This window comes from Cibotium barometz, chromosome 9 (genome assembly GCF_041138505.1).
Source record: "Cibotium barometz isolate CiBa-2024 chromosome 9, ASM4113850v1, whole genome shotgun sequence".
Classification (NCBI taxonomy): Eukaryota; Viridiplantae; Streptophyta; class Polypodiopsida; order Cyatheales; family Cibotiaceae; genus Cibotium; species Cibotium barometz.
This window is the reverse complement of record NC_141054.1, coordinates 31,832,669-31,860,051: the sequence shown is the minus strand read 5'-3', so window position 1 is coordinate 31,860,051 and position 27,383 is coordinate 31,832,669. Positions and strand designations below refer to the sequence as shown.

The 27,383-nt window shown below is 44.0% G+C and overlaps 2 protein-coding genes across 4 annotated transcripts in view; both read right to left on the bottom strand.

Moving 5' to 3' along the window:
• Nucleotides 1-27,383, bottom strand: part of LOC147635467 (putative thimet oligopeptidase) — a 113,231-nt gene that overhangs the window by 11,418 nt on the left and 74,430 nt on the right. For all 3 annotated transcript variants that reach the window (XM_086802758.1, XM_086802756.1, XM_086802757.1), the window contains 8 exons: nucleotides 6,219-6,299; nucleotides 5,979-6,141; nucleotides 4,515-4,635; nucleotides 4,306-4,378; nucleotides 4,086-4,193; nucleotides 3,868-3,965; nucleotides 3,706-3,751; nucleotides 3,488-3,587 (listed from right to left, as the gene is read on the bottom strand). In XM_086802758.1, the coding sequence (XP_086658884.1) occupies nucleotides 3,488-3,587; nucleotides 3,706-3,751; nucleotides 3,868-3,965; nucleotides 4,086-4,193; nucleotides 4,306-4,378; nucleotides 4,515-4,635; nucleotides 5,979-6,141; nucleotides 6,219-6,299 (790 nt within the window). The remainder of the gene's footprint in view (nucleotides 1-3,487; nucleotides 3,588-3,705; nucleotides 3,752-3,867; nucleotides 3,966-4,085; nucleotides 4,194-4,305; nucleotides 4,379-4,514; nucleotides 4,636-5,978; nucleotides 6,142-6,218; nucleotides 6,300-27,383) is intronic.
• LOC147635468 (uncharacterized) lies at nucleotides 23,243-26,215 on the bottom strand. Its single transcript, XM_086802193.1, has 2 exons — nucleotides 23,583-26,215; nucleotides 23,243-23,477 (listed from the first exon to the last, which is right to left on the bottom strand). The coding sequence occupies exons 1-2, from the start codon at nucleotides 24,425-24,427 to the stop codon at nucleotides 23,444-23,446; spliced, it is 879 nt and encodes a 292-aa protein (XP_086658319.1). The 5' UTR covers nucleotides 24,428-26,215; the 3' UTR covers nucleotides 23,243-23,443.

Below are 27,383 nucleotides of genomic sequence, written 5' to 3'. Positions count from 1 at the left end.
TGTATCTGAAAAGGACATTTCCAGCATTGAAGCTTTTTGCAAAGAAACAATAGGAGAAACAAGCTCAATAAATCTGCTCTGAGCCAATGCAGCCTGAGATGTAGAAGAAGATGGTAGAGAAAAAAGAAGCCGAAAATGATCCAGACATTGTTTTTCTAGCTGAGATAAAGTCTGGGTCCAAAGACCATCCGATTTCCTGACTCTCATGATAGATTGACTTTGTCTGTACGTGTGTAAGTTTCGAAAGAAAGATTTCGAGGAGCAGACTCGACACTGAAGAGAGCATGATCATAATTGTTATTGCTGCTAAGAGGAAGAGGCTATGGGTCTGCTATTGAGCCATCTGTGAAACAAAGTCCAATGAAAAACGATAAAAGAGAGGAAAGGCTAGCATAGGTTTAACTCTAGCCCTTGTCTGCCATTTGGAAAGCTTGCGTTTATCATTAGCATCAATTATGGAAGAAGCACAAGACAATGAATTCTGTTCAGAAGTAGAAAGAGACCTTTGACGGCTAATCTGTACCAAGGACTGCTTGTATGATTTTGCCCACTGGATATGCTGTCTGGTTTCTGCCATGTACCATCTTCCATATTCCTTAATGACATTTTGAATACAATGTACAAAGGAGTTCCAAGCAAAATCCAGATCCTCCTGAGCATGAGATAACAATGGCTTACAAGCCAATCTGATCATTTGCTGGAATTTTTCATGAGAAAGATATAATTGATTAACCTGCAAGTGTCTGACTAAAGAGAGCTGAATGTCGTCCAGAGGCATACCAAAAGAAAGGTTGAGCCAAAGTGGAGTATGATCAGATAGTTGTTGAGAATAATCAGTCCACATTTGACATGTATAATCATCATATTGCTTAGCATGAATAAGATACCATCTATCAAGCCTGGCACAATATTCTGTAAAAGCATTATGATGATAAGTGAATCCCAAAACCGAAGGGTGAGTTGCTGTCCATAAATCTGCAGTATGAAGAGAAGAAATCATATGTTCCCATCGCTGGATTTCAGAGGGAATCATATGTGATTTATGTGTGGTATTGTCCTTCCAGTGAGGGGAATTATTAAAATCACCACAAAGTAGAGCATTTGAAGACCAAGGATATTGGTTAATGGAGTCCCACATTCCAGCTCTGGAAGCTGAAATTTGAGAGGCATACAAGGAGCCTATTTCAAAAATCTCTCCATTGATCATGCATTGGATAATCATCCATCGACCACAAGGATCATTAAATGCTACACAGGGCTGCAGATCATGTCTGGCTAAAATGCACAGCCCGGAGAATTGTCCAGATCCTGCATAAAATATATCATAGCCTGAAAAGAACCCATGCTGGCCAGCAAAAGAATGCTGATTATGCTCTTGCAGACACACAACATCAGGATGAGTATTGTTTATATAATGCCATAGGAGCCTCCATTTATGCTGATTGCAGAGGCCCTGTATATTATAAGAAAAACATTTAAGAGAAGTACGCATGAAAATATGTACAAGAGATGAGCGGTCCTCAAAGAGAAAGGGAGGCATCAAGCCTCTGCCATTGCCACAAGGTCTTGCTGACCCTCAAAATCCAATTCCCTGACTAAATCATCTTCTTCACAAAGTGGAATACCCTTCTTAACTGCATTGACCCATGCTTTTGAGATGGGGCTATCCGAAGAGGTAGAAGGTTGACCAGGAGATGGAGCAGAAGTATCCCAATTGCGAGATTGGAGAGGTCTTTGTTTGAGAGGCACCGTCTTCTTTGCATTCTGCCAACCCTCGTGAGAAGATGAATTATTTTCCACTAGCTTGCTTTTTCCTTTATCCTTGTTTTGGGCTAAATTGGCTTGGTTTCCTGAAGGAACTGAAGGCTTTGCTCCTTTAGCTTCAATCTTTTCCACATAAGTCTTTTGACCTCCTTTATTAGATGGCGGAGGAATGGCAGCTGGAGGAGGCGGATGAAGGATTGAGGGACACTCCGAAGCTAGATGCCCGAACTTGTGACAAGAGAAACAAGCTCCAGCAAAAATGTCCCATTTCAAAGTGAAATATTTCTTTCCCAAATTAACACCCTCAATCTCAACTGCAATAGAAGAGGGGGTTGGTCTATCAGTATCCCATAAGATGCAAAAACGATTTTTGTTACCTGTGGGACGAGGGGGACAGATCACTTGTCCCAATGTCATCGCTAAGCCTGGAAGCTCTGTTCTCATGTAATCTGGGAAATCAACGACTTCAACCCATACAGGGCAGTGATGTTTGATGAGATTCTGATAATCCTTATTAGGAGACCAGGGCATGATGTGCACCATTTGACGACCAAAAAATAAAGGGGACATTTCCAGCATCTTTTGTTTTGTCAATGCATCCAAGAGATGAACTTCATAAAATCCTCTGGAGGCAAAATAGACTCCTTCTACATAACATCCACCTAGGAGAGAATTCACCCATTGTCCCACATCATTAGCCGAGGGTATTTTACCTGGAAAAAAGATGATGACTGCAGTTTGAGAGAGCTTCTTCAGAGGATGCACAAGAGAAGGCAACTTCATCTTGTAAGTGAGTTCCGGAGCAGGTAGTATCCATTCTCTTCTACTTTGTTGAAAATCCTCATTCAACATGTCAAACACATAGGAAGCATCTTCAGATGAAGGAGCTATGGGGGGCAGAGATTCCCTTGATTGTCTTTTAGGTTCAGGAGAAAGAGCTCTCTTGACATAATACTTGCTTGATTCTGCCATCGAGACTATTCGATTCAGCAAGAAGACACAGATCAGGAAAAAAAGGGGGGACAGCACTATTGGAATGCAATCTTACAAAGAGGGGAAAAACAGAGACCTGAAGCGACTTATACAGAAGGAAAAAAACAGACCTGAAGCGAGGCACAGACACACACGCGCACACACACACACACACACACACACTCCTACACACGTAGACAGGTCGCAGAAGAGAGGAAGATAGGGCAGATAGACGATGAGAATACACTGTTTCTATGCGCTCAGAAGGGACCCTCAGATTGTGGCGAAGAGGGCTGCAGGCCCGACACAGACCAGGAAGCAAGTGCGCCTTACCAGACGTGCTCACACACAAGGGGCGAGCAGGTCGAGCAGACCAGGATGCGAGCAGGTCGAAGGAGCCAAGCGAGCCAGGCGAGCAGGTCGCGACGTTCGAGAGCCCTAGCTCACACACCCACACCTTGCATTAACCCACACACACACACACACACACACACACGCCCAGCCATCCACCCACCAAGGTTTCTTCTGCTACCATAAAACTTTGGAGAGAAACAACAAGAAACATTTCAAGAGCTTTGGAAGCCTTTCTGAAAACTGCCAGGTTTCAAACCACACGCATGCATGCATGTACACATACAATGCATGCATTCATATATATAGGTCCATAAAGTTGTTTGTCAATGTTCACCAAAGCTTCCTATAAGAGACTTGACAACATTTTCTCTCATGAAAAGAAGCATTTTGTGCATACCTACAAAAACATGATTTCTCAGCGTTCGTAGAGCAGGAAAAGACCTCCTTTTCTCTTTCAAAATGTTGCACATGCTATCTGAGATCCCTGTCTTTGGATCCTTAAAAATCATAAACACACATTAATCTGTATCAATAGGCGGTAATTTGATCTTATAAGGACTGTAAAATCTCAATGGGTGGGCATAGCTCACACTGCATAGATTTTGAGACACTTGCCTTGTAAGAACCACTCATCAACTTCAATGATTCCTTCTCATAGCACCTGTGATGCTCAAAAGACTCTAAAGAGCATAAGCATACGATGTCCACCATTGAGCAAGTCTCTATGAAAAGACTGTCTACTCATCACTATAAGTGAGCACATAACACAAGTCTTACCAATTCTCAAGCATGTGACTAGGAGCCTCCAAAAAGTCAGCCTCAACTTGAAGGCCAGAAAATCTTGCAAAAGATGCACGGCTGCAAACGTGGTGCATCTACAACAAATACTGGAATAGATTAACAAAGATTCAGGCTGATACAAGCACAAGCCTGGCTAATCTCACTAATGCTTGAAACAATTTATTGATCTTCTATACGATAATAGAAACATGTACCATGTGCCCAAATTCATGAAAGTAAGTGATCAATTCAGAATGCTTGAGCAGTGTTGGAGTATTGGATCCCGACTTAGTGAGACTCATAAGCAGTGCAGCAACTGGTAACTGGAAGTAGAAGAGTTTGTAATGAGCCTATCAGGCTCTCAGTTGCTCTTTGATTGGAACAATCAACACACAAGCCGAGCCACGGATTCGGACATGGAGAAATGCTGTCTACCTGTCGTTTGCCGTTTCCAAGGTCACAACCAGGTTGAAGAGGAACCACACACGCATGGCTATACTTCCCCTCACTGTCCACAGGAAACAGCACGAATGATGGACTGACAAGGTAAGCAATTGTCATAAAAGTGGGACCACTCAAAAACACATGTTCACTATGATTGTAGATTGAAAAGGCCAAGAAACCAACAATGGCACAAAAATTACCGAGAAAAGAGATCAAGATAGAAGAACCCCAAGAGCTGCCGGCTCTCTAAGTCAAGAACCGAAAATTCTCGCACTTCTTCATGCCAGACGTATTTTCTTTCTCTTTCCTCAAATTTGAGACCTGAAGCAAAAATATATAGCTTCAAGATTCTAACACAAACAAAGTGCCAAAAAATATGTTAAACCTTCTGAAAGTATCACCCTAATAGATGAATATGCGAGTATCATAACACTCAGGATCAGGTAGCCTGGAAGCCATTAAGCCCTGCTTCCAGTTTTAAAGGTGTATCCTATCACTACCCTTGCAGATATCTAAGGTCATCAGCATTGCATATCAAATAGTCAGAATCTTCCTCCCTATTTAAATGCAAATAGTGGTGTGATCCTCTGCCAAACTTGGATAGCCTCTTTAAAAGCTCGACATGGTGTGCATGAAGGAGAGACCCTTGTGAGTTGGATGCTCATAGACCTCACTGCAGCGCTGTTTACAAAAAGGAACTGTGCGACTATCTCCTTAAATCAATAAGGAGCTTTTCGTGCTCTTCTATCAATAAAAAGGTTTCCACACAGAGCACGTATAGAGGGTATGAGGTAGTTTAGAGTGTTGCATGCACCAGCTCCAACGCTTGGATGCATGTGTCCTGCTGGGGCTACTAGTTAAGGCTAGGGTTTCGTATAGAAATTATCCTGTGTTGTGAGCCCTAATTTGTAAAGAGGCTATGAGAGTAATGCAGGAGGGCACCTAGAGCAGGTAACACTAGGCAGCCCACCACAATAACACAAGTGTGAATGCAACTAACACAATCAGGCCTACCCCTTTCAGCTCTATAAATAGAGTCCTCTCCGTATTCTAAACATCCTGTGAAAGTTTTTGGGGCAGCCGGCCAGGGGAAAGATAACCAGACCTCAACGGCAACAAAATCAGTCCAAAGAAGATCAATTCAGCCCTTAAAAAACTTCTCATCTGCTTTTTAATAACTGAGAAAAAAGGGCCTTGACAGTCGAATATCAGTCAAAGCATGATAGAGCCAAGTTAAAGGCTCGGAAGTCAAATGCTGGTCAGGTCTGTACAGAATGGTCAAATTCATCAGCTCTGATCAAATCTGGCCCAAAACCGTCAAGAATGATCAAAGAGATATCATAACTGCCACACAATCCCGTACAACTGCAGGACAGCTGTCTATTAACTTTGAAGCTCCATATGTCCTATTTTTTTTATTCATTCAGTGTGGATTGCAGTGATTGGGGATTCACGATCCCAAACCCCCTTTGTTTTCTCAAGGGGAGAACTCGGTGAATTGCCTCATCAACCCCTTGCCTAATCATTGAAAAACTGCCAATTGGGAATTCCACTTCAAAGGCATGAGATGGTCTGGGGATGCCCACACTCAACCAGGATCAATTGCGGAGCATAGAAGTTGCACAGAACAAAAGTGTACAAATACGAGAAAGAAAGATTTTTACCGAGAAGATGCTCGTAGATTCTCAGCAACCCAGACGTGACAACCTCAACTGGAAGATACTGATTTAGTTCATTTATGTCAAAATTCAGTAACCTTCTTTCAGCTTTTTGTATATAATACAGCACATCTTCCAGTCCAACCACAGAATCTCCTTCTTCCTCTTCCTACAGGCGAACAAAGTTAACAAAATTCTGGTGCATAATATTCTACAGATCTTTTAAATCAAGGATGAGAATCTTACCTTCAAGTCTTGTAGCAACTTCAACTCCTTCTGGGCAATGGGTGTTATATGTTGCAACATTCGGTCATGAAATTCCTTCACCTGCAAAGTAGAATGAAAATTGATTAATCCTTTCCTGAACGGGTATGTTCCAAGGGTCTTTAAAAAGTAATGTGCAAGGGAGGGGGTGTGAGACAAGGGAAAGGGGAGGGGGGGGGTTGGGCGGGCATGAAGGAAGAGTCCCAACTTGTGGCAAATTGGCAACTGCTAAAATAAGAATGGGCGGGGCACGAAGGAAGAGTCCCAACTTGTGGCAAATTGGCAACTGCTAAAATAAGAATGGCTCACTAAACTGTTTGGAAGTTTGGTGATTTTTTTCTTTTTTTTCCCCAACTAGCCTTAGGCCCAAGATCCACCCTATACTGATTCCCACCACCCATGGGCGCTTTTTATCCACTTGTAGGCAATGCCGCCCAAGAAGCATGTTGTGGGGTTTTGAACCCAAGACCTCTTGGTCCTGGGCAAAAACCTTCACCACTTATGCAGTTTATGGTGATTTTGCATTCGAGAAAACACACAAATATGCAGAAAGACTTTTTGCAGATCAGCCTGAAGAAGAGTAGTTCTACAAGGAAGAAGTGGCTGCTCCAATTGACCATTTACCTCAGTTCCCGAAGGTATCAACAGACCCAGCCATGCTTTCCATCCTGCAGGTGATGCAAAAGATGGAGCGGCGTATGGAGAAAGAATGACAACTGTATCGCCAAATATAGGCACGCCGCAAAGACAGTCCTCTAGAAGGCTCAGCCATGCACTTCAGAAGACCCAGTTGGAGGAAGATTGCAATTGGAACAACAACAAAAAAAATTGAAAAGATATTGACGAAGACCGGCCTTGCCAACATGAGGAAGCAAAGGCTAAGCAGGAGAGTCTCCGAGAAGAAGACAACAATCATAGCCTTGCCAGCCAAGCTCTCATAGACAGCCTCATTTCTTTAGGACCCAGCTCCTCAGACAAACCAACTTGTTTGAATGCTCCCTGTGAAGTTGTGTTCCATAGTTTTTCACGCAAAACTTCACTCGTAGAGTTATTTTATTGAATCACAACCAGTATTGAGTCCTACTTTAAGGTGATTAACACCAAGGGGCCCCAGCCATTGAGACCAAATACAAGTGTCCAGTGGTGATTGTGCAAGTGTATCTTTCGAGTTTCTTGCTATCTTAATGCATTTAAGGTCACTTCTAAAACAGTTACCTGGCTCTGATATCAAAGCAAGGTCTAGACATCAGCTTTAGGTGGTGTCACTTTTCCTCCTGAGGTAAGAAGTTTAAGTGTTGTTTTTCACACAGTTTATGGTGATTTTGCATTCGAGATGCCACACAAAACATGCAGAACAATTTTGAAGATCAATAAGAAGAAGAGTAGTTTTTGTTGGAGACAACATATGTTATCCTGCCTTTTATCATTGTACGGGTTCCAAGGTCAAACGGTAAGCATGTAGCCAACGTGTGCGTGTGTGCGTGTGACCACTCCTTATGAGTGTACTAGTGTGTACTAGTGTGTGTGTGTGTGTGTGTGTGTGTGTGTGTGTGTGTGAACAGCCTCTCAGGCTTGGATTTGATATTGTGCAAGTGTGTAGGAAGTTAGCATCTTGGGATGAACCTTTCAAGGTCATTACCGATACAAGCAATATAGCCATAGGTGCAGTTCTCCAGCAAGACAATAGATCCGTGGCATACTACAGTAAAAAGTTGGATGTCGCCGAAAAGAATACCTAGTAGAGCAGATGCTCTTAGTCGAAAGGCCAACATCCAGGCAATCCAGGAGTCTACCATTCTCGAAATCATGGGGAAGGACTTAGATAACATGAAAGACCAAATGTCGACTCCCCTGAGTTTGGTACTCAATATAATTTGGCCCTCACTTCTGAGCCTCGCCATTATTCAGTACAGAACGGTTGGTCGTTCTTCAAGAACCGCCTGTGTCATTCGGGAAAAGCGATCAGCTCTTCTCCATGATACCCATGACTCCTTAGTTGGAGGACATAGGGATATCAATAGTACTCTCGAGAAATTAGAACGGTCCTTTTATTCACCAAAAATGAGGCGTGATGTATATTCACATGTTCAAGCCTGTAAGATTTGTCAAAAAGTAAAGGTTCCACATACAAAGAAGGTTGGGTTACTTCAACCTTTGCCTATCCCAGACAGACCTTTTATCGACATATCTATGGAATTTGTAGGGCCTCTACCAACATCCACCGGATCCCGTAACACTTAGTGTTTTACCATTGTGGATCACTTTAGTAAATTCTGCATGCTCATCCCATGCAAGCATACGGCCACAGTTGAGGACGTAGGCCGTCTTTTTCTCAAGCATTGGTACCCAATTTGTGGTTTGCCTAGCACCATCACCTCAGATAGAGATTCCAAGTTTACCTCGCATTTTTGGAGGGCATTATTTGAAAACTTTGGAACTAAGTTACAGTTGTCTAGTGCATTCCATCCACAGACGGACGGCCAGACAGAAATTCATAACCAGTTGGCCTTTGATGTTCTCAAGTCATAATGTCATGACCAGCAGTCCAAATGCGAACATTATCTTCCTTTGGTCCAAGCTATCTTAAATGATACTCATTCATCCAGTGTCGGACGGACTCCATATGAAGCAACCTTTGGTCGCCGTTTCTCCTCTCTTTTGACGAGATTGGTGTCTCCATCTCTAGAGGCTAATAAAACCATGGAAGCATTTTCTGAAATCGTTGAGTCAGTCAAGGACCGCTTGACCAAAGCACAGAAAGCCTATAGCAGACAGGCAAATAAGTCAAGACGAGACGTCCACTTCAAGGAAGGGGATTGGGTCTATCTACGCATCATGAAACAAGATTGAAACAAGTGGATAAACGTTGTCCCAAGCTTCCATTCCATAGTTTTGGACCTTTTTCGATAGTTAAAAAGCTAAGTGATGTCTCCGTGAAGTTAAAATTGCCTAACAATTGGACGATGCATGATGTTTTCCATGTTTCTTGGCTAAAACCATATGTTGGACCAGAAGTTTTTGATGTTTCGGAGATGAACAGCAACCAGACGTGGTAGACGAAGTCGAAGTCATCGAGCCTGAGCAGATCCTTCTTCATCGTTGCAAGCATGGTTCCGGTCGACAGATACGTCAGTTCTATACGAACTTACGAGATCGAGGTACCCGCGAAGCCGTATGGCTAGACGAGGAGTTCTTTGAAGAGTACGCCCAGTTGTTGGTGGACTACTTGGAAACCATGAACCTGCCGCCAAGCTAAGCAGGAGGAAATGTCACATGCACTCTGCACTGTAGTGCATGGTCACAAGCTCGCTCATCATCATCAGTGCAACATTGTACAGTATTAGTACCTTTTAGGATGATATTTGTCGTACGCCGTGACCCCATTGTAATCCTCAGTCCAGGATAAGTCAGGCACGAGATACGTAGGTCATTCTTAGCCTTAGATAGTCAATCACTTAGTCCAAGTCCCTTAACCCACTTGAAGAGACGCATTCATGCATGTAGAGTCAATAGAAACCTTAGAGTTTGCATTAGAAAGCACTCTGCATATTACATAGCATTCATTCCATATGCATGTACGCGAGCTATACCATTGTAGAAGCCTTCATATATCATCTAGCAACCATCAGAATTTATCCAATATTATTCCCATATTTTACGGCATTTATTCAACATTTTTTACATCATTTATATATTTTATTTGGACAAGTGCAGTCGGCCAGTCCTGTAGCCAACCGACCAACACCCCTTGCCCATATAAATAGCCCAGCATATCATCCATTTATTCATTCGTATCTCATTCAGCCTTGAAGCACTCAACGCTTGGAGCCTTCAGCACAAGGAGCATAAAGCGATTGCAGAATTCAACACCTCATACCACAGCGTTTTCCTCATCAGCATCTAGGAGCATCAACGCTTGAGCCATTCAGCCTCTATGCAATAAAACGCCGCATCTTTAGCATTCAGCCTTCAGTCCCCTTTGCGTTTTCAGCATACATACAGTTTTCAGCATTCATCTCTTCATCGTTTTGCCATAGCCACTTGGTGAAGGTAAAACTCGGCATTCATATTCATTTACAGCATTCATACATAGCCTAGAACAGTCCCAAACAGCCCCTATCTGAATCTCAGATTTGCAGCACTTCCTCATTCCATTGGAAAGAGTGCATAGGCTCGAGATTGGACATCATTGGTGTTTCTACAACAGTGTACAGTTCAGCCCGACTCTTGGTCTTCTGAGATCTTGTGTTTGGCTTATCGTCAGTCCACCGTCAGTCTCTTCAAAGATAATAAAGCAAATACTATTCCGATAACGGGATAGGGGGCCCTTCGGTGGGTAATTCGGGACCCCATACGGTGTACAGTTTCCATCTTTCTCTCTCTCTCTCAATCTCTTAAAGTTTGAAGTCTTAAAGTGGATTGTTGAACTCGCGAAACTCAGGATACAAAAGACGTGTGAGCATGTGTGTGACAGGATCCTCAATTACGAATACTTCCGTTGCATGTTACACCACATGTGAACATGGGCTTACCAAGGGCACTTTTTTTTCCCCTTGGAATGTGGTTTGAAAGGACACCATCTACTTTAGTTGTATTATAATATTATGGAGTTGACTTACTAGCTCCACACATTCCAATGCAATCTACTCTCTGCATCTCTTATCATCTTGTGTGTGCCTCCTTGTGAGTGTGCTGTTGTGCCAAACTCTAATTCTGTTACTACAGCTCCCCTCCTGGGCCATCACACACCCATCAATGTGATGGATGTATGAGTCACTTAACCCCAAGTCTATGATAGCAAGGGCTTTCTCGCCTTTGATTCGCCAAGCAACTTGTCCTTCCCGATTTGTTGGCTTCTTCTCTTCTCTGTTTGCCACATTCCATATCCCTTTCCTCATAAGGGTGAAGTTGAACTTTGTTTGCCATGCGTGGAATCCTTCCCCTTCAAATTTATCAAATTTTTTACTTGAGTAGCCACGGTTAATGATTGAGGATAGGTCTTACTCTTGGCTTGCAGCTCAAGAGCAGTGTCAAAATCCTTCACAAAATTTGAGATCACTTAATACACATTCTCCCCTTAATTGAAAACTTTGTAAAGGGTTAAGAGTGTCACATGCATGCAAATTGCCTTTTGTAACTTGTGAAAATCAAAGTGCTCACAAGATGATTGACGGGGGTCTTAGCCTTGATAGCTAGTGTCTATCCCGTTTATATAGAAGAGAAAAAGCATGTGAATTAATGATATGAAGCACAGAACCCAAATAGTCGTCAAATCTTCCAAGAAACTCAAAAAAATGATGAAAAATTTAAACCCAAAAGAGAGAACACATGGATCTGACAAGTCAAAGCTGAGATGCTGTTGTGGATCTGATGAGTCGATGCAAAGATGATGTTGTGGATTTGACGAGTTGAAGCTGAGATGTTGTGAAGGTTCTTGAGAAGATGTGTGGATCTGACAAGTCGAAGTTGAGATGCTGTTGTGGATTTGATGAGTCGAAGCTGAGATGCTGTTGACGTTGATGTTGAAGGCGCTGCCTGTGATAGGCATTAATAAGCCTTAATATAAGGCTTATATATATAAGCCTTGTTATAGGGCTTTAAATAACCCTTAGTGGTAGAAAATGGCAGCATGTGTTGCACAGCAAGTGCAACAGTACTGCGCAAGAGATGATTCAACGGCAGGTCGGGTGCTTTGATACCAATTAAAGGCATAGGCCTAGGGATAAGCTGAGTGCATAAGCTATGAAGGATGAAACCTCTTCATCACGACAGTGCTTAGAGAGAGAGAAAGAGAGTACTCAATGAGATAGAGAGAGAATTGAGTACACTGGTAATGCATGACTCAATGATCTTTTGATTGATGTGTAAAGCCCTTCACCAAGTACATGCTTTTATATAGCCTTATCTTTTGACTCAATAAAGTCCTAGACTAAGTCCCCCTAAGGAAACTTCAAAACAAGCGCTTCTGTGGCAACCTTCTGGAGTGCATGGAATGCATCAAGCGCCTTGCTTGTGACTGAGACTTTTTGTTTGCGAGTCTTCACCCCCTTGAGCAAGTTGGTGAGAGGTGCTGCAAGGTTGGAAAACTGATGAACATGGGTGCTGTAGGCTTGACAAAGACCTACGAAAGAACGGATCTCTTGGGCAGTCTGAGGGATGTCCCAATCTAAGATTTCCTCAACCTTTGATGGATCCAGTCTAATCCCATCGGAACCGATGATAAAGCCCAAGTATTGAACTTCCTTAACATCGAAGATAGACTTTTTTGCGTTTATGTAGAGCCCATTATCTCGCAAAAGTTGCAAGACTTTCTCCACATCTTTCTCATGTGGCTCCGCAATGGCTAAGAATACAAGTATGTCATCAAGAAAGATGAAGACACACTTACCAATGAGGACTGTGAAAATCCTGGACATCATTTTATTGAAGGTCGCATGTGCATTATTAGTAAGCCCAACTACGAACTCGTAGTGACCACACACTGTCCGGAAAGCTGTTTTTGGAATGTCAGCTTCAAAAATGTGGACCTGATGGTAACCACTCTTGAGATCGATCTTAGTGAAAAAATTTGCACCATTTAAACGCTCCAAAATGTACTCAATCCTTGGCATAGGAAACTTGTTCTTAATGGTGAGTTTATTCAATGCCCTGTAGTCTACACAAAGGCGTGCAGACTTGTCCTTCTTTTGGACAAATAGGATGGGTGCAGCAAATGGTGAGGAAGAAGGCCGAACGAATCAAGCTCGGAGGAGCTCAGATAATTGTCGTTCTAGCTCGCCCTCTAAAGTCTTGGAAAGACGATAGGGAAACCTGTTAGGAGGTTCTAATCCAAGGACCAAATCAATATGATGGTCCTCAGGACGGGATGGAGGGAGACTGGGCGGAAGATCGTCCCTGAGCACAATGTCCTAATGTCTAGACAGGAGGTCTGCTAGCTGTGGGACTGAAGATGGGATAGATGCTACCGATGAGGTAGAGGCTGTTTGAGCACGAACATAAAGGAGTGCTCCTTCCGCTCCCTTGCGGATAGCTCTTCGGGCCTGGAGATGCGAAATCAGTGGGATGACGAGAATGCTTCTATCCCCACGAATCATGACGGGCTCAAGAAAACCTTTACAGATAGTAAAAGTGTCCTGCCCCAATCGAGAATAGGCTCATATTGGCGAAACCATTGGATTCCTAAGATCATGTCACCCCCCAAAAGAGGCGAGAATGAAATCTCATTGGAATGAGGCCTTCTGAACTTCAAAGGCAAATTGTTGTGCCTTTTGGATATGTGGGTGCGGAGACCATATGTGAACCCATCCACATCCAGATGATAGGGTACGAATGTGTAGCTCATCTTGTTAGCCAACTGGGGAGAGATGGCGTCTTCAAAACTGCCCATGTCGAATAGGACTACAAACTATCGGCCCTTGGCAGAGCCATAAGCTCGGATGAGGCTTTTCTGTGTAGCATCGCTCTCACCCTCCTGCTGTTAGCTGGTCACAACATGCTGTTGGCTGGTCATAAAGTGCTGTCGATTGGTGCTAACAACCCCGACCTGATGCAACTAAATGCCTTACATGCTTATGAAGATTAAGGTACTGATGTTGGTGCTGAAACACCCCCATATACAGGCTTATGCTGATATATGCCTGAATAATACTTAGATGTCCCGATTAATGCTTGATGATGCCAGCCACTTGTACACCTGATGGGTGTGCACGTGACATTCCCCTCTGCTAAACTGTTGCTAGGTGGTCTCCTCTGGTGATCCTTCTCCACTGAAACCACTGCCCCCTTCTAACTTCTTCTGCCGGGATTGAGGTCGACTGTAGGAGTTGAATCCTTTGAGCCATAGACTTGTCTACTGCGGGAACATGAATGGCAAACGCTGCTAAGACTGCTTGAAAATACCTCAGTTGCTCCTGACGTGTCTGTGGAATCCTTTCAACCACCATCTCCGTTGTTTCTAAACCTCTGAACCTCCTGAGGCGATGTTGGAGCAAACTTCCGTCTTCTTCTATGGAAGCGAACCCCTTGCTGTTGCTAGTTGAAGCCCAAAACTTTATGTACTCCTTTGATGATGGATGTCATTCTTCCCCAGAGAATTCGTGGGCAAACATGTATGCCTTGCAGATGCAAGACTGACTACTAAGATGACTGCTCTGCAAGCCATGTGCAACCCTATATGCTGTGCAAGAATGCAAATGGATGGGTTACTAATGCATGCCTAAGGGAAAATCCCTAAGGATGGCCTGCAAGATTTTGAGAACTGGGTTTAACTGTGCGGAAGCGATTAACATGATGTCTGACTGAATGACTGATGGAATGAAAATGATCTAAGGCTGGTTACCCTGTAAAGCTCTGATACCAATGTGACATGTGAGAGATTGACCGTCGTAAACACAACCTTAGGCTAACTAAACTTCACTTAATGATGCTTACGAGATAGACAAATAGTGTCAATGCAATGCAATGCAGCTATATTAGATGAATGGGTTACAATGAGATCTAAATAGATCTATGATGCTGTCCTAGATGAAGATCCTTCTCGGGATGAGAGGAATGGGCTGAATGCTGATGCTGAGGACTGTTCCTTGCTCCAATGCTGAGGTCCACCCTTCGATGCCGGCTTCCCTCTATGTAGGAGGTAGGAATGACGAATTGAGTGCTGAATATGCTGCCTATGATGCTGAATATGCTGATTTGATGACTATATGCTGGATGAACTGGTCTCCCACTGACTTTCCCTTGTCTCCTGGAAGGGAAACGCTGAAGGGAATGCTTGGAACTGATGCGATGCTGTCTGTATGCTGAAACGCTGATGAGCTAATGCTGAACTGATGCTCTCCTTGTTGCCTGGGAAGGAAACACTGAGGAGATGGATGATCTATGCGTTGCTGAACTGAGATCTGATGGACTGAATGGATGCGCTTCTTATATTTATGTGGGAATGATGCTGGTCGGCCAGCCTTGCTGCTGTCGGCCAGCTCCCAGATGTTCACGACCTGCCATAAATGCATAACTGCTGTCAGCTGGTCACAACATGCTGACGGCTGGTCATAAAGTGCTGTCGATTGGTGCTAACAACCCCGACCTGATGCAACTAAATGCCTAACATGCTTATGAAGATTAAGGTACTGATGTTGGTGCTGACATAACTGCTGTCAGCTGGTCACAACATGCTGTTGGCTGGTCATAAAGTGCTATCGATTGGTGCTAACAACCCCGACCTGATGCAACTAAATGCCTTACATGCTTATGAAGATTAAGGTACTGATGTTGGTGCTGAAACACCCCCATATACAGGCTTATGTTGATATATGCCTGAATAATACTTAGATGTCCTGATTAATGCTTGATGATGGCATGCCACTTGTACACCTAATGGGTGTGCACGTGACATTCCCCTCTGCTAAACTGTTGCTAGGTGGTATACCTGGCAACCCTTCGACTCCTCTGGTGATCCTTCTCCACTGAAACCATTGCCCCCTTCTAACTTCTTCTGCCGGGATTGTGGTCGACTGTAGGAGTTGAATCCTTTGAGCCATAGACTTGTCTACTGCGGGAACATGAATGGCAAATGCTACTAAGACTGCTTGGAAATACCTGAGTCACCCCTGACATGTCTGTGGAATCCTTTCACCCACCATCTCCATCGTTCCTGAACCTCTGAACCTCCTGAGGCGATGTTGGAGCAAACTTCCGTCTTCTTCTATGGAAGAGAACCCCCTGCTGTTGCTAGTTGAAGCCCAAAACTTTATGTACTCCTTTGATGATGGATGTCATTCTTCCCCAGAGAATTCATGGGCAAACATGTATGCCTTGCAGATGCAAGACTGATTGCTTAGATGACTACTCTCCAAGCCATGTGCAACCTTATATGCTGTGCAAGAATGCAGATAGATGGGTTACTAATGCATGCCTAAGGGAAAATCCCTAAGGATGGCCTGCAAGATTTTGAGAACTGGGTTTAACTGTGCGGAAGCGATTAACATGATGTCTAACTGAATGACTGATGGAATGAAAATGATCTAAGGCTGGTTACCTTGTAACGCTCTGATACCAATGTGACATGTGAGAGATTGACCGTTGTAAACACAACCTTAGGCTAACTAAACTTCACTTAATGATGCTTAAGAGATGGACAAATAGTGTCAATGCAGCTATATTAGATGAATGGGTTACAATGAGATCTAAATAGATCTATGATGTTGTCCTAGATGAAGATCCTTCTCGGGATGAGAGGGAAACGCTGATGAACTAATGCTGAACTGATGCTCTCCTTGTTGCCTCGGAAGGAAACACCGAGGAGATGGATGATCTATGTGTTGCTGAACTGAATGATTGCGCTTCTTATATACAAGGTTGTTAGAGACGTCAGATGCGTTTGGTACAAGGCGGGTATGGTACGCGCCTCGAAAGACTCGTATTTTTTTAGAGACGTTAGCGGCGTGTTAGAGGCGTCTCTTATATATATATATATATATATATATATATATATATATATTATGTCATAGATAGATATAATATATATAGTGAAAGTTGAGAGAGGGAGAGAGAGACTAGAGTGTGTATGTATGAGCCTTGAGGGAGGGTGTGTATGAGAGAGGGAGAGAGAGTGTGTGTGAAATAAAGAAAGTTGTATTAAACGTCTTGGGCAGTTGGCTAACCCACGGGACTGATGGATAGGTTGGACTGATGGATCCCTATTAACCAAAATGACCTATGAGACCAAAATAGTCCATCCTCATCATCTGGATACTCACCACTTGCCATAAATGCCTAACTACTGTCGACTGCCCATACCATGCTGTCAGCTAGTCATAAAGTGCTGTCGGCTGATGCTAACAGCCCCGACTTGATGCAAATGAATGCCTTACATGCTCATGAAGACTAAAGTGCTGATGTTGGTGCTGAAACACCCCCATATACATGCTTATGCTAATATATGCCTGAATAATACTTAAATGTCCTGATTAATGCTTGATGATGCCATGCCACTTGTACACTTGATGGGTGTGCACGTGACAAACATACGTGCTCGATCGAGCTCTCGTTGGTGCTCCCAAGCGGCGAGTTCAGCCTGCCGCCGATCTTCTTCGACCTTGCGTTGGGCTTCCTCATAGTCCCATCTATCTGCTTTTTCTTGTTGTTTTCTTGCTTCTGCTTCTGCTTCTGCTTTTTCTTCTCTCCGTCTGGCCTTGTCTTCTCTTCTTTGTTGTTCCATCTGAAAGAAGAGGGAGATGTAGTCGGGGGTTGCTGGAGACAGAGGTGGATGTGTTGTTGTTGCCTCCAAGAGTTGGAGACACTCCATGAGACGCTAGTTCTAAGCTCTGAGTAGAGCTATGGTGTCTCCTGTAGTCGGAAGAGCAAGGTCTCCTTCGGGGGAGACTTCTTCCGGCTGATGGGTACTCTCCTCTGTAGACATGATGCTAAAGTCGGTGGTCGTGCCGGAGCACAATCTAACCATCCAAGGATGCCCTCACACTAGGATACCGTGTGTGTGGACAAGCTGAATCTGATACCAATGCAACATGTAGCGGAAGTATTCGTAATTGAGGATCCTATCACACAAATGCTCACACCGTCTTCTGTATCCCGAGTTTCGCGAGTTTAGCAATCCACTTTAAGACTTCAAACTTAAAGATATTGAGAGAGAGAGAGAGAGAAAGATGGAAACTGACGGTGGACTGACAATAAGCCAAACGCAAGATCTCGGAAGACCAAGAGTCAGGCTGAACTGTACACAGCTGTAGAAACACCAATGATGTCCAATCTCGAGCCTATGCACTCTTCCCAATGGAATGAGGAAGGGCTGCAAATCTGAGATTGAGATAGGGGCTGTTTGGGACTGTTCTAGGCTATGTCTGAATGCTGTAAATGAATATGGCAAAGGGGACTAAAGGCTGAATGCTGTAGGTGCTGCGTTTTACTGCATAGAGGCTGAATGGCTCAAGTGTTGATGCTCCTAGATGCTGATGAGGAAAACGCTGAGAGGTATGAGGTGTTGAATTCTGCAATCACTTTATGCTCCTTGTGCTGAAGGCTCCAAGCGTTGAGTACTTCAAAGCTGAATGAGATACGAATGAATAAATGAATGATATGCTGGGCTATTTATATAGGCGAGGGGTGCTGGTCGGCTGGCTACAGGGCTGGCCGACTGCACTTGTCCAAATAAAATATATAAATGATGTAAAAAATGCTGAATAAATGCTGGAAAATATGGGAATAATACTGGATAAATTCTGATGGCTGCTAGATGGTATCTAAAGGCTTCTACAATGGTCTAGCTGGCCTACATGCATATGGAATGAATGCTATGCAATATGCAGAGTGCTTTCTAATGGAAACTCTAAGGTTTCTACTGACTCTACATGCATGAATGTCTCTTCAAGGACTTGGACTGATGACTGACTTTCTAAGGCTGAGAAAGACCTACGTAGCTCGTGCATGAGTTATCCTGGACTGAGGATTACAATGGGTTCACGGCGTACGACAAATATCATCCTAAAAGATACTAATACTGTACAATGTTGCATTGATGATGATGATGAACCAGCTTGTCACCATGCACTACAGTGCAGAGTGCATGTGACATGTGGCACTACTCATATCATATATGCCAATAGTTTGACACATCACATGAGGCTTGGATGCATCTTGAAAATGTGTTTGGTGCACAAGGAGAGTGCTCCTAGTTTAGCTTGCTAATAAAGTTTTTTAAACTAGAATGAAACTAGGGAACTCTCTCATAGGCCGAGTTCGGTCTTTTGGAAGACGTTAATAAAATCTCTCTTTCTTTCTTTCTTCTTTCTCTCTTCATATTTGAATTCAATGAAAAGCATGCTAACACAATTGGCAAGTATCAATGCTGCCAATTGTGTTAAGGGAGACTTGGACTAATTGACTGACTTTCTAAGGCTGAGAAAGACCTACGTAGCTCGTGCATGAGTTATCCTGGACTGAGGATTACAATGGGTTCACGGCGTACGACAAATATCATCCTAAAAGATACTAATACTGTACAATGTTGCATTGATGATGATGAACCAGCTTGTCACCATGCACTACAGTGCCGAGTGCATGTGACATGTGGCACTACTCATATCATATATGCCAATAGTTTGACTTTCATATGAGGCTTGGATGCATCTTGAAAATGTGTTTGGTGCACAAGGAGAGTGCTCCTAGTTTAGCTTGCTAATAAAGTTTTTAAAACTAGAATGAAACCAGGGAACTCTCTCTCTTCATATTTGAATTCAATGAAAAGCATGCTAACACAATTGGCAAGTATCAAGGCTGCCATAGACAAAGACATCACAATTGCAGTCCTACTTAAAAGTCTTCCAGATGAAGAGTATGATAGCATTGTTTCTACTATTACAAATTTACCAATCATTAACTTCTCTCTTAGAGGAGGAGAGAAAGATCAAGCAAAGCAGTCCTAGCTCCAACTTTAATGATGTAGATTGCAAACCCTAACCATAGAGGGAAGCCATGTCCACTCACACACAAAGCATAATGCACTAATCCATAATCCACACAACACACAATGAGTTGTGTCCACACTCTCCTAACCCTAGCTAATGTCCACACACTATGACCAGCTGGACACGCGGTCATTTATGTCTCACACATGTTCCTACCTAATCTGCCAGCACATAGCATAGCTGGCTCATACTGACATCGAGCTTGAATATCTCAACAGCCCCTCTCAAGCTCATGATGTACTGCCGATGAAGATGTAGATGAGCTTGGGATATCAAGACTCTCAACACTCCCCCTCAAGCTCATCCCATGTACTCCCAACATAGTCCGGAAGTACTCAAACTTCTCCCTGCTAAGTGGCTTCGTAAAGATATCAGCCACCTGCTCATCAGTCTTCACATACTGAAGATCAACTGAACCATCGAGCACCTTCTCTCTGACAAAGTGATAATGGACCTCTATGTGTCTGGTCCTCGCATGAAACACTGGATTCTTTGCCAAGGGGAGGGAGGCAGGGGGAGGGAGGCTTACTTCATGAACTAGAAGCAAGCAAAGGACTATACCAACACCAAGAATCTCTACAAAAGCTTCACCAACAAAACCAATAATGGATATAGATTCTGTGGTAAGAAGAATCATAGGGAAGAGAACTGTTTTTTGAAACAAAAGACCAAAGCTTTGATTGTTTGAGATAATCAAGAAGAAGAAGATGAAGTGGAGGCCTCAACAATCTTCTGGTTGACTTGGATTGGGCCTTTTAGGCTACTCTTGCTACCAAAGACCTCTTGACCTAACATTTGAAAGGAAACCTCCAACCAAGATTTGTATCACTCCTAAGGGTATTGAAACTCTAATGTATCTAGATATGTATCACTTGTTAGAACATCTATGTAACCAACTTGGTATCAGTCCCTAGTCATTAGAACACTTCCAGCCATGAATATTAACACACAAAAGTGCAGCAGTGATGGTGAGATCTCAGGCAGGCAGCAGCATACAGATGGACAAAAGAAGGTTGATCACCACAAATGCAGACAGAAACCCTAAAATGCAGAAATCTGAAAACCACCATGAAGCATACGAATGTGCTTTGATACTATGTTGGTATCCACAAAATCAAAAAGCAAGCTATTGAGGGTCAAAGATATCCATGATGTGAGTGTGGACAAGAGAGACAAGGATTCAAGGAGAGAGATGAAGATCAAGCCATGACAATGGTGAAGAGAGAAATGAAATGAAATGTTATATTAACGTCTTCAAAAGGCCAAAGTGACCTATGAGACCAAAGTTACAACCATGTGACATCTGATACACTGTCTGGAAAAGAAAAGAAAGAACTGAAGAGAGAGAGAGAGAGAGAGAGAGAGAGAGAGAGTTGTATTAACATCTTCAAAAGGCCAAAATGACCTATGAGAACAAAAGGTTACATCATATCCATGAGGTACATCATTCTAGGTACAAAATAGTAATAAAGAAAGATAACAAAAATCTAGAACTTTAAAATCTGATATAGGTACATGAGCAGAGAGCTCTCATATCACCCTAATACATATCCCTCATGGGCTGCTGTGACATGGTGCTCAAGGTGGTAAAACTGAGCTGGCGCGAGAAGGTCCTGCGATGATGGGAGACGATGGCCCGGATCCTCCTATGGTGGCATGGCCGTAGGCGAGGGCCATGGGGTCTCTGGGGCGTCGAGCTCTACATAACTCAGTGGCTCTGTCAAGTGTCACACCTCTCGGCCGAGCTCCTGCACTACCCTATGGTCTGGGTATGATGGGTGGATTGGCCCTCGGAGTGCTGGTATGGAAGAAGTCGGTGAGAGCTCTCTGTGCTGGTCCTCGAGCAAGTACAAGAGATCTGGATCTCACTAAGGACTCCCTGTGTCTACGGAGCTCTAGAAGAAAAAGTCCCAAGCATCTCTGATCCGGGAAGTCCATGATCTTGGAACGTGGTCCGAACCCAGCTCGGAAGAGGTAGTGGAACCTCCCCCGAAACTCATAGTATACAGGGCATCGGCATATATGTAATGATCCTCTGTCTCGGGCTCTGTGTGACAGAGCTGACATATCCTGTCCTTTGGTGTGGTCGTCCTAGGCCCATATCTGGCAGTCTCCACTCTCAGCTGGTGGGACGAGGTGCGGATCTGGCCGATCACACATCTCACCCCAAAGGATAGGTGTATGTCCATGTAGCGTGGGTGGATGATGAATCCATCCTCTGTCAGGCATAGCAGGTTATCTCTGTAGAAGGCCATCTTCGTCCCCAATGGACGACTAGGTGAACTCCATGTCCTCTGAGTAACCAATCTGACAATGTCCTTCCTGATAACCCTGTTCCGCTCTGTGTGGCTGAGAGTAAATGACGGGGCCTCTATGCTGTACTGGAACAGGGGGAGTGCCTCCATCTGCACACCGTGCATGCCAAACCAAGTGCCTACATGTGCATACCAGCACTCTATATCTCCCTCAAGTGTAAACTGTCTCGAGGACTCCACGGCTAGCCGAGGGCATAGTAGTTAGGGGGTTGTTTGAAACGGATTTCCTAAAAGTTTCAAACGGGTTTCGTAAAATCAGCCCGAAGTTTCCTACAAGTTTTTGCATGTACAAAATTTCAAATATATACTGTATAAAATATGTTAAAATAACACTAAATGCATAGAATACATGGAAACATCAATTTGAAGCCTATAGTCTATAGTCTTTGAATCACAAATAACAAAAACCATATAATCATCCATCATTAATGTCAACCATACATGACACTATCACACTACATAGGTTAAAACTTATAAGTTTGAAGTGTTCATGTCACATCAATGATCATACATGAATCATGATGAATCAATAGTCATGGCTCAATGCCCAGAAACAATACATAATAAATCATGATAAGCCACATGGCTCATGGACAATGGCTCGGGCTCTCGACTCTCAACCTAGCTAGTAGCTAGTCCTACAAGTCCTCAATCTCCTCATCCTCATCATCGTCAAACTCAGACTCACTGTGAGAATCTGAATCGGATGTGGAGGGAGACTCAGCTGCTGCACTCACCTCACCTGCTACACTGGAACTAGCAGGTGCTGCTGTAGATGATTGTGCACGACTACCACGTGCAGGTGTTGTGATCTCCTCATATAGCATGGCATAAATGTCACGCTCCTCTCGAGGAATCTATGGGGACTTCTTTCACTTTCTCAATGTCGATTTTATCAACATTGACTTGGCGAGGCTAGATGGTATTACCTACCCGCTCAATTAGGCGGAGGTTGCAATGACAAAATACCAACTGCTCTAATTGGGCAGTGGACAACCGATTCCTCTTCTTTGTATGGAAGAGGGCCCAAGTGCTCCAATTCCTCTCGCAAGGACCCGAGCTACAATCCTGTGATAGGACTCGAATGGCGAGGGATTTCTGTCATAATTCATGCAACAAAAGAAGTTGAAGCCCTTATGAGAAATAACTTATAAGTATACTACAAGTGGATTCTTATGCAAGGTTCAAGAACCAAGAGTCAAGACTCACCGAGTGAGGGGTGCTGATGCCATATTTCACCCACCATGACACTGGCCGTAGCTGTCTCTCCCGCATTTTGGCCGTCACTAAACCAAATTTAAAGCTACCATTGCCATCCATCCTCAAGCTCCTCATTATTGTATTGCTCCTCATTTCTCCAAAGAGGATACAATATGTGAGCTACTCCTTGGATTGGTCTATGAAACCAATCCCATCATGTGTTCCACATGGCTCGGATGTCCTGAATCCTAAAAAAACAGCCATGAAATGTATACAGTATAATGTCATAAACATGTTATTATACAAGATTCAAGAATCAAAGAGACTAAAAGTGCATGCATAATGCAGTATACCTCTCTGCTGATAAGACAGTGCACCGGTTCAAAGCTTCACCAATTCTATACATGAACTCGTACAGGAGGCCCAGAGTGATGCCCTCCATGTCCGTGATGCAAAGAACACTATAAATAAGCTGAATGGCCTTTATGAGAGCTTCAGCCTCTTGCCACCAAGTGTCTCTCATGACAACACGTACAAATGCAATGGCCTTGGGACTATCACGATCATCCCAAGCCATCCACTCCCGGGAAACCACTGTGCATAGGAGTCCATGGCGGACTCTCACCGACCTCTTAACCACAATGAATGTGTATGCAAATCTAGTGGTAGAAGGTTTGAGAAGCTCTAAGTCACTGTGTGCCCGATACATAGCAAGCACCTTTGGCCTCTTTGTCACAAACTTTACCATCATGCGAGAGGTCTCAAAGATGTCTGACACCCAACCTATCTTTGCCACATCCTCGATGAGGAGGTCCAAGTTATGAGCAGCACATGGAGTCCAAAGAATGGCAGGAAACTCCTCCTCAAGCATCCTTCCCATGGAGACACAATTTGAGCCATTATCAGTGATCACCTGCACTATATTATATAGCCCAATCTCCATGACAGCCTCTCGAATGTGTCGCCAAATGTACTCACCTGTCACCACTGTGCCTGCCATGGATGCATCTATGGCACGCAAGAACATTGTGCCCTTGCATGATGAGACGAGGATGTTATAAACATTCCTTTTTCTAACATCCGACCATCCATCACATAGACGAGTGCATCCATATTTTTTCCATGTTTCCTTGAGAGGCTCTACCTCCATCTCCACAGCTTCTCTCCCTTCAAAGCTCCCGTGTGCGCAAGGCCGCATAAGAGGGCCCCTCCCACTCACATCCTATGCGGCTGATTGCCCTCATGGCCTTTTTCCATCGTGCGGTGCGCACAATATTGAAAGACAAAGCACATTGTATGAAGAGCTTTGTCGGCTCTAGGGTGGCCTCTTGCTTTGCCTGCATTTGTAGACTGGCTTTGATGCTCCCTCTTTGCAAGGCCTTGGCAATGGGGATGGGAGTCCTTTGCGCCCGTGGTGCAAAGCTACCTTTCTTGGATACACTTGTACTACCTGTAGCTGACACATCCACATCTTCCTCCTCATCTTCATTCCTCTCCTTTTCTATCGGTAACTTCATTTGACCTAATAATTTGGCTCTCTTCCACTCTTATAATAATGCCTTGATAGCACCCGGCACAAGTGGACAAGAGCTAACTCCCTTCCCCGCTAAACATGTGAAATGGGCCTTCACCCGGTCTATGAAGTCACTGGACTGCAAACCATAATACTTGCACTGCCATTTGGAAGCACCTCCATCCTTGTAGGAGGCCGATTCGATCACATGGGTCCACATATCATCTCTTGTGCGAGGCATTTTGTTGAAGGAGTGTGCCTGCAAAGAAACCCCCAATTTTTAAACCACTTCAACTGACAAAAATCAGCTATGTAATGGATTACATAGCTGCTTAAGACCCTTGGTGGGCAAAGTCTAAGGCAAACACTGGAGGCTTAATGGGGTCTCTGTGAAGAAAACCCCCATTTTGCAGCATCTCCATCTTGCCCCAAATTGGCTAAAATTAGCATGCAGGATTGATGAAAAAACACACCTAGCTGTAGACACGCAACCCGAGAGAGGAAACGTGGAGGTTTGGGGCAAGCCGGGCAGCGCTTGTATTCGCTGTTGACGATGAGGGGAAGGCGACGCACGGAAACCAAAGAATATATTATCGAAACACTCACCTGATGTTGACGTGGAATTTTGGGGGGGTGTAATCCGAGATTTCATCAATGTATAGACCAAATAGAGTAGGAGACAAGGGACAGCCCTGCTTCACCCTCATGTGGCATTCTTAACTTACCACAATATCTTGCACCTCTAGGATTCTTTCACACTCTCAACCAAATAACCCATTCATTTTACATTGCACATTTTAACAACCTTGATATGGAATCTTAGACATCCAACCCTGTAAAATTACTTCCTTCCACCAGGCCCTACTCTTCCTGATGTTCCATACCCTATTAGTCTTCTCATTTATCCAGTGCTTATCTTCCACCATCATATGGTACACTTGATTTATTGTACGCTGGACAATGTCCTAAGGCTTTCTAAATACCCAATCTAACTAAGGTTGCTAATCCTCCAACTGAGGAATATCACCAAACGATGCAAGTCTTGCCCTCACCTTCTCCCATAACTGTACATATCCACGTGGAATCCGAAAATATTGACGGATTTTTTAAAAAGACAATAAGTGGCCTCTGCTTGGTAACAAAGCATCCATAATTCTCACTAGTCCCACCAACATGCATAGGCCACAACCCTGACATCTCCAATACACAAACTTATCATTTATCCTTGTAGACATCCATGCCAAAAAAGCGTGTGAATCAACATCAACTCCAATTGGATAACCCAAGTGGCGTGTGATGCATCCCATTTGTATGACCTGTCCATTCCATCGCAAACCAAGCAAATCTCTCTCGTTACAGCTTATCAGAGCAGATTTCTACATATTAATGTATAACCGTGAAGCAAGACCAAAAGTATCCCAAACACCCATAGCCTTCTGAACATTATCTCTTTAAGCCTTAAGGAACATGAAAGAATTATCTACCAATGCCTAGCCAACCATCTGCTCTCCGCTTGGGAAAGTAAGCTCTATAACTTTACCATCCTCCACTAGCTTATCTAGTCGAGATAAGATTGGATGTGTAGCAATTGCAAACTAGAGAGGGCTAAGTGGGCATCCCCGCCTGACCGATCTCATCTGATAAATGGGCTCAGTCACCCCATCATTACTCATAAGCCTAGTGACTGCATGTTGGCTAATATCGGACCATCTACTAAGCTCATGCTCCAAAATCGAACCATAAATCTTGGCCAAGGTGTGCCCAATCATGATAGTCCTATAGCCGTTGGGATCCATGGGGTCACCTGCTTTCAAGATAGTTACAATAGTATTTGATGACCAGCTAACGGGGAAGCCCCCACATAAAGCCATGTTAAACATGTGAACCAGTAAAGGGGCTAGTGTGTCCGTAGCATGGGAGAAATGCTCGGTGAGGAGTCCATCATGATCCTGTGCTCTCCCAGTCAGCATCCTGTCAATAGCATCTCTCACCATGCTGAGGTGAAAGAAGGAAGTGTGTAGGGGATGAGGTTCGAGTGGATGGGGGAGCAGTGGCTGCTCGGAGACATGGTAGAGAGAGGTGGCATAGGTGTGCCAAGTGCTAGGTTAAGTAATCGGAGTCGAAAGGCGATGATCCTGGAAGATCATCCAGGACTCCTTACAGTCCCTTCCAAGAAATAGCTGGTATAGCTCTTGCTCAAGCCTGGCTAGGTAGGCTCTCTTCTTTCTCCGTGTGAAACGTCGAAAGATCACTCGCGCCTGCTGGTGAGTGGTGGATCCTAGTGCCATCTCTCGATGTAGCCGGCCTCGGGTATCACGACATTCCTCGTCGTACCAACTATTCTATGGGACAGTCTTTCTTGGTGATGTAGGGGTGGCTCTGGAGAGTGGGAAGGCGACTGCAGCGGACGTATGGAGGGTAGTTGAGAGGTGTGTGGTAAGCTCATCAAGTGGGATGTGTGGCTCGAGGTCGGAGAGGATGCAATAGACGTGATCAGAATAGATGGAAGAGGTCTCTCTGGTGAAGTGGTATCTCAGACGGTGATGAAGCAAAGCAAGTGGTTGCATGGTGTATTCGCATGTGAGGGAGAAGGCCAGGTATGCATGGTCGGCTCCAACACCGATGGGGTGAGAGATGGTAA

What these genes read in the sequence shown, in the direction of transcription:
- LOC147635468 (XM_086802193.1), bottom strand. Translation starts at nt 24,427, where the DNA reads ATGCGGCCTTGCGCACACGGGAGCTTTGAAGGGAGAGAAGCTGTGGAG. An exon ending in ACTGTCTTATCAGCAGAGAG is followed by an intron (nt 23,478 to 23,582) that starts GTATACTGCATT and finishes CTGTTTTTTTAG; the next exon opens with GATTCAGGACATCCGAGCCA.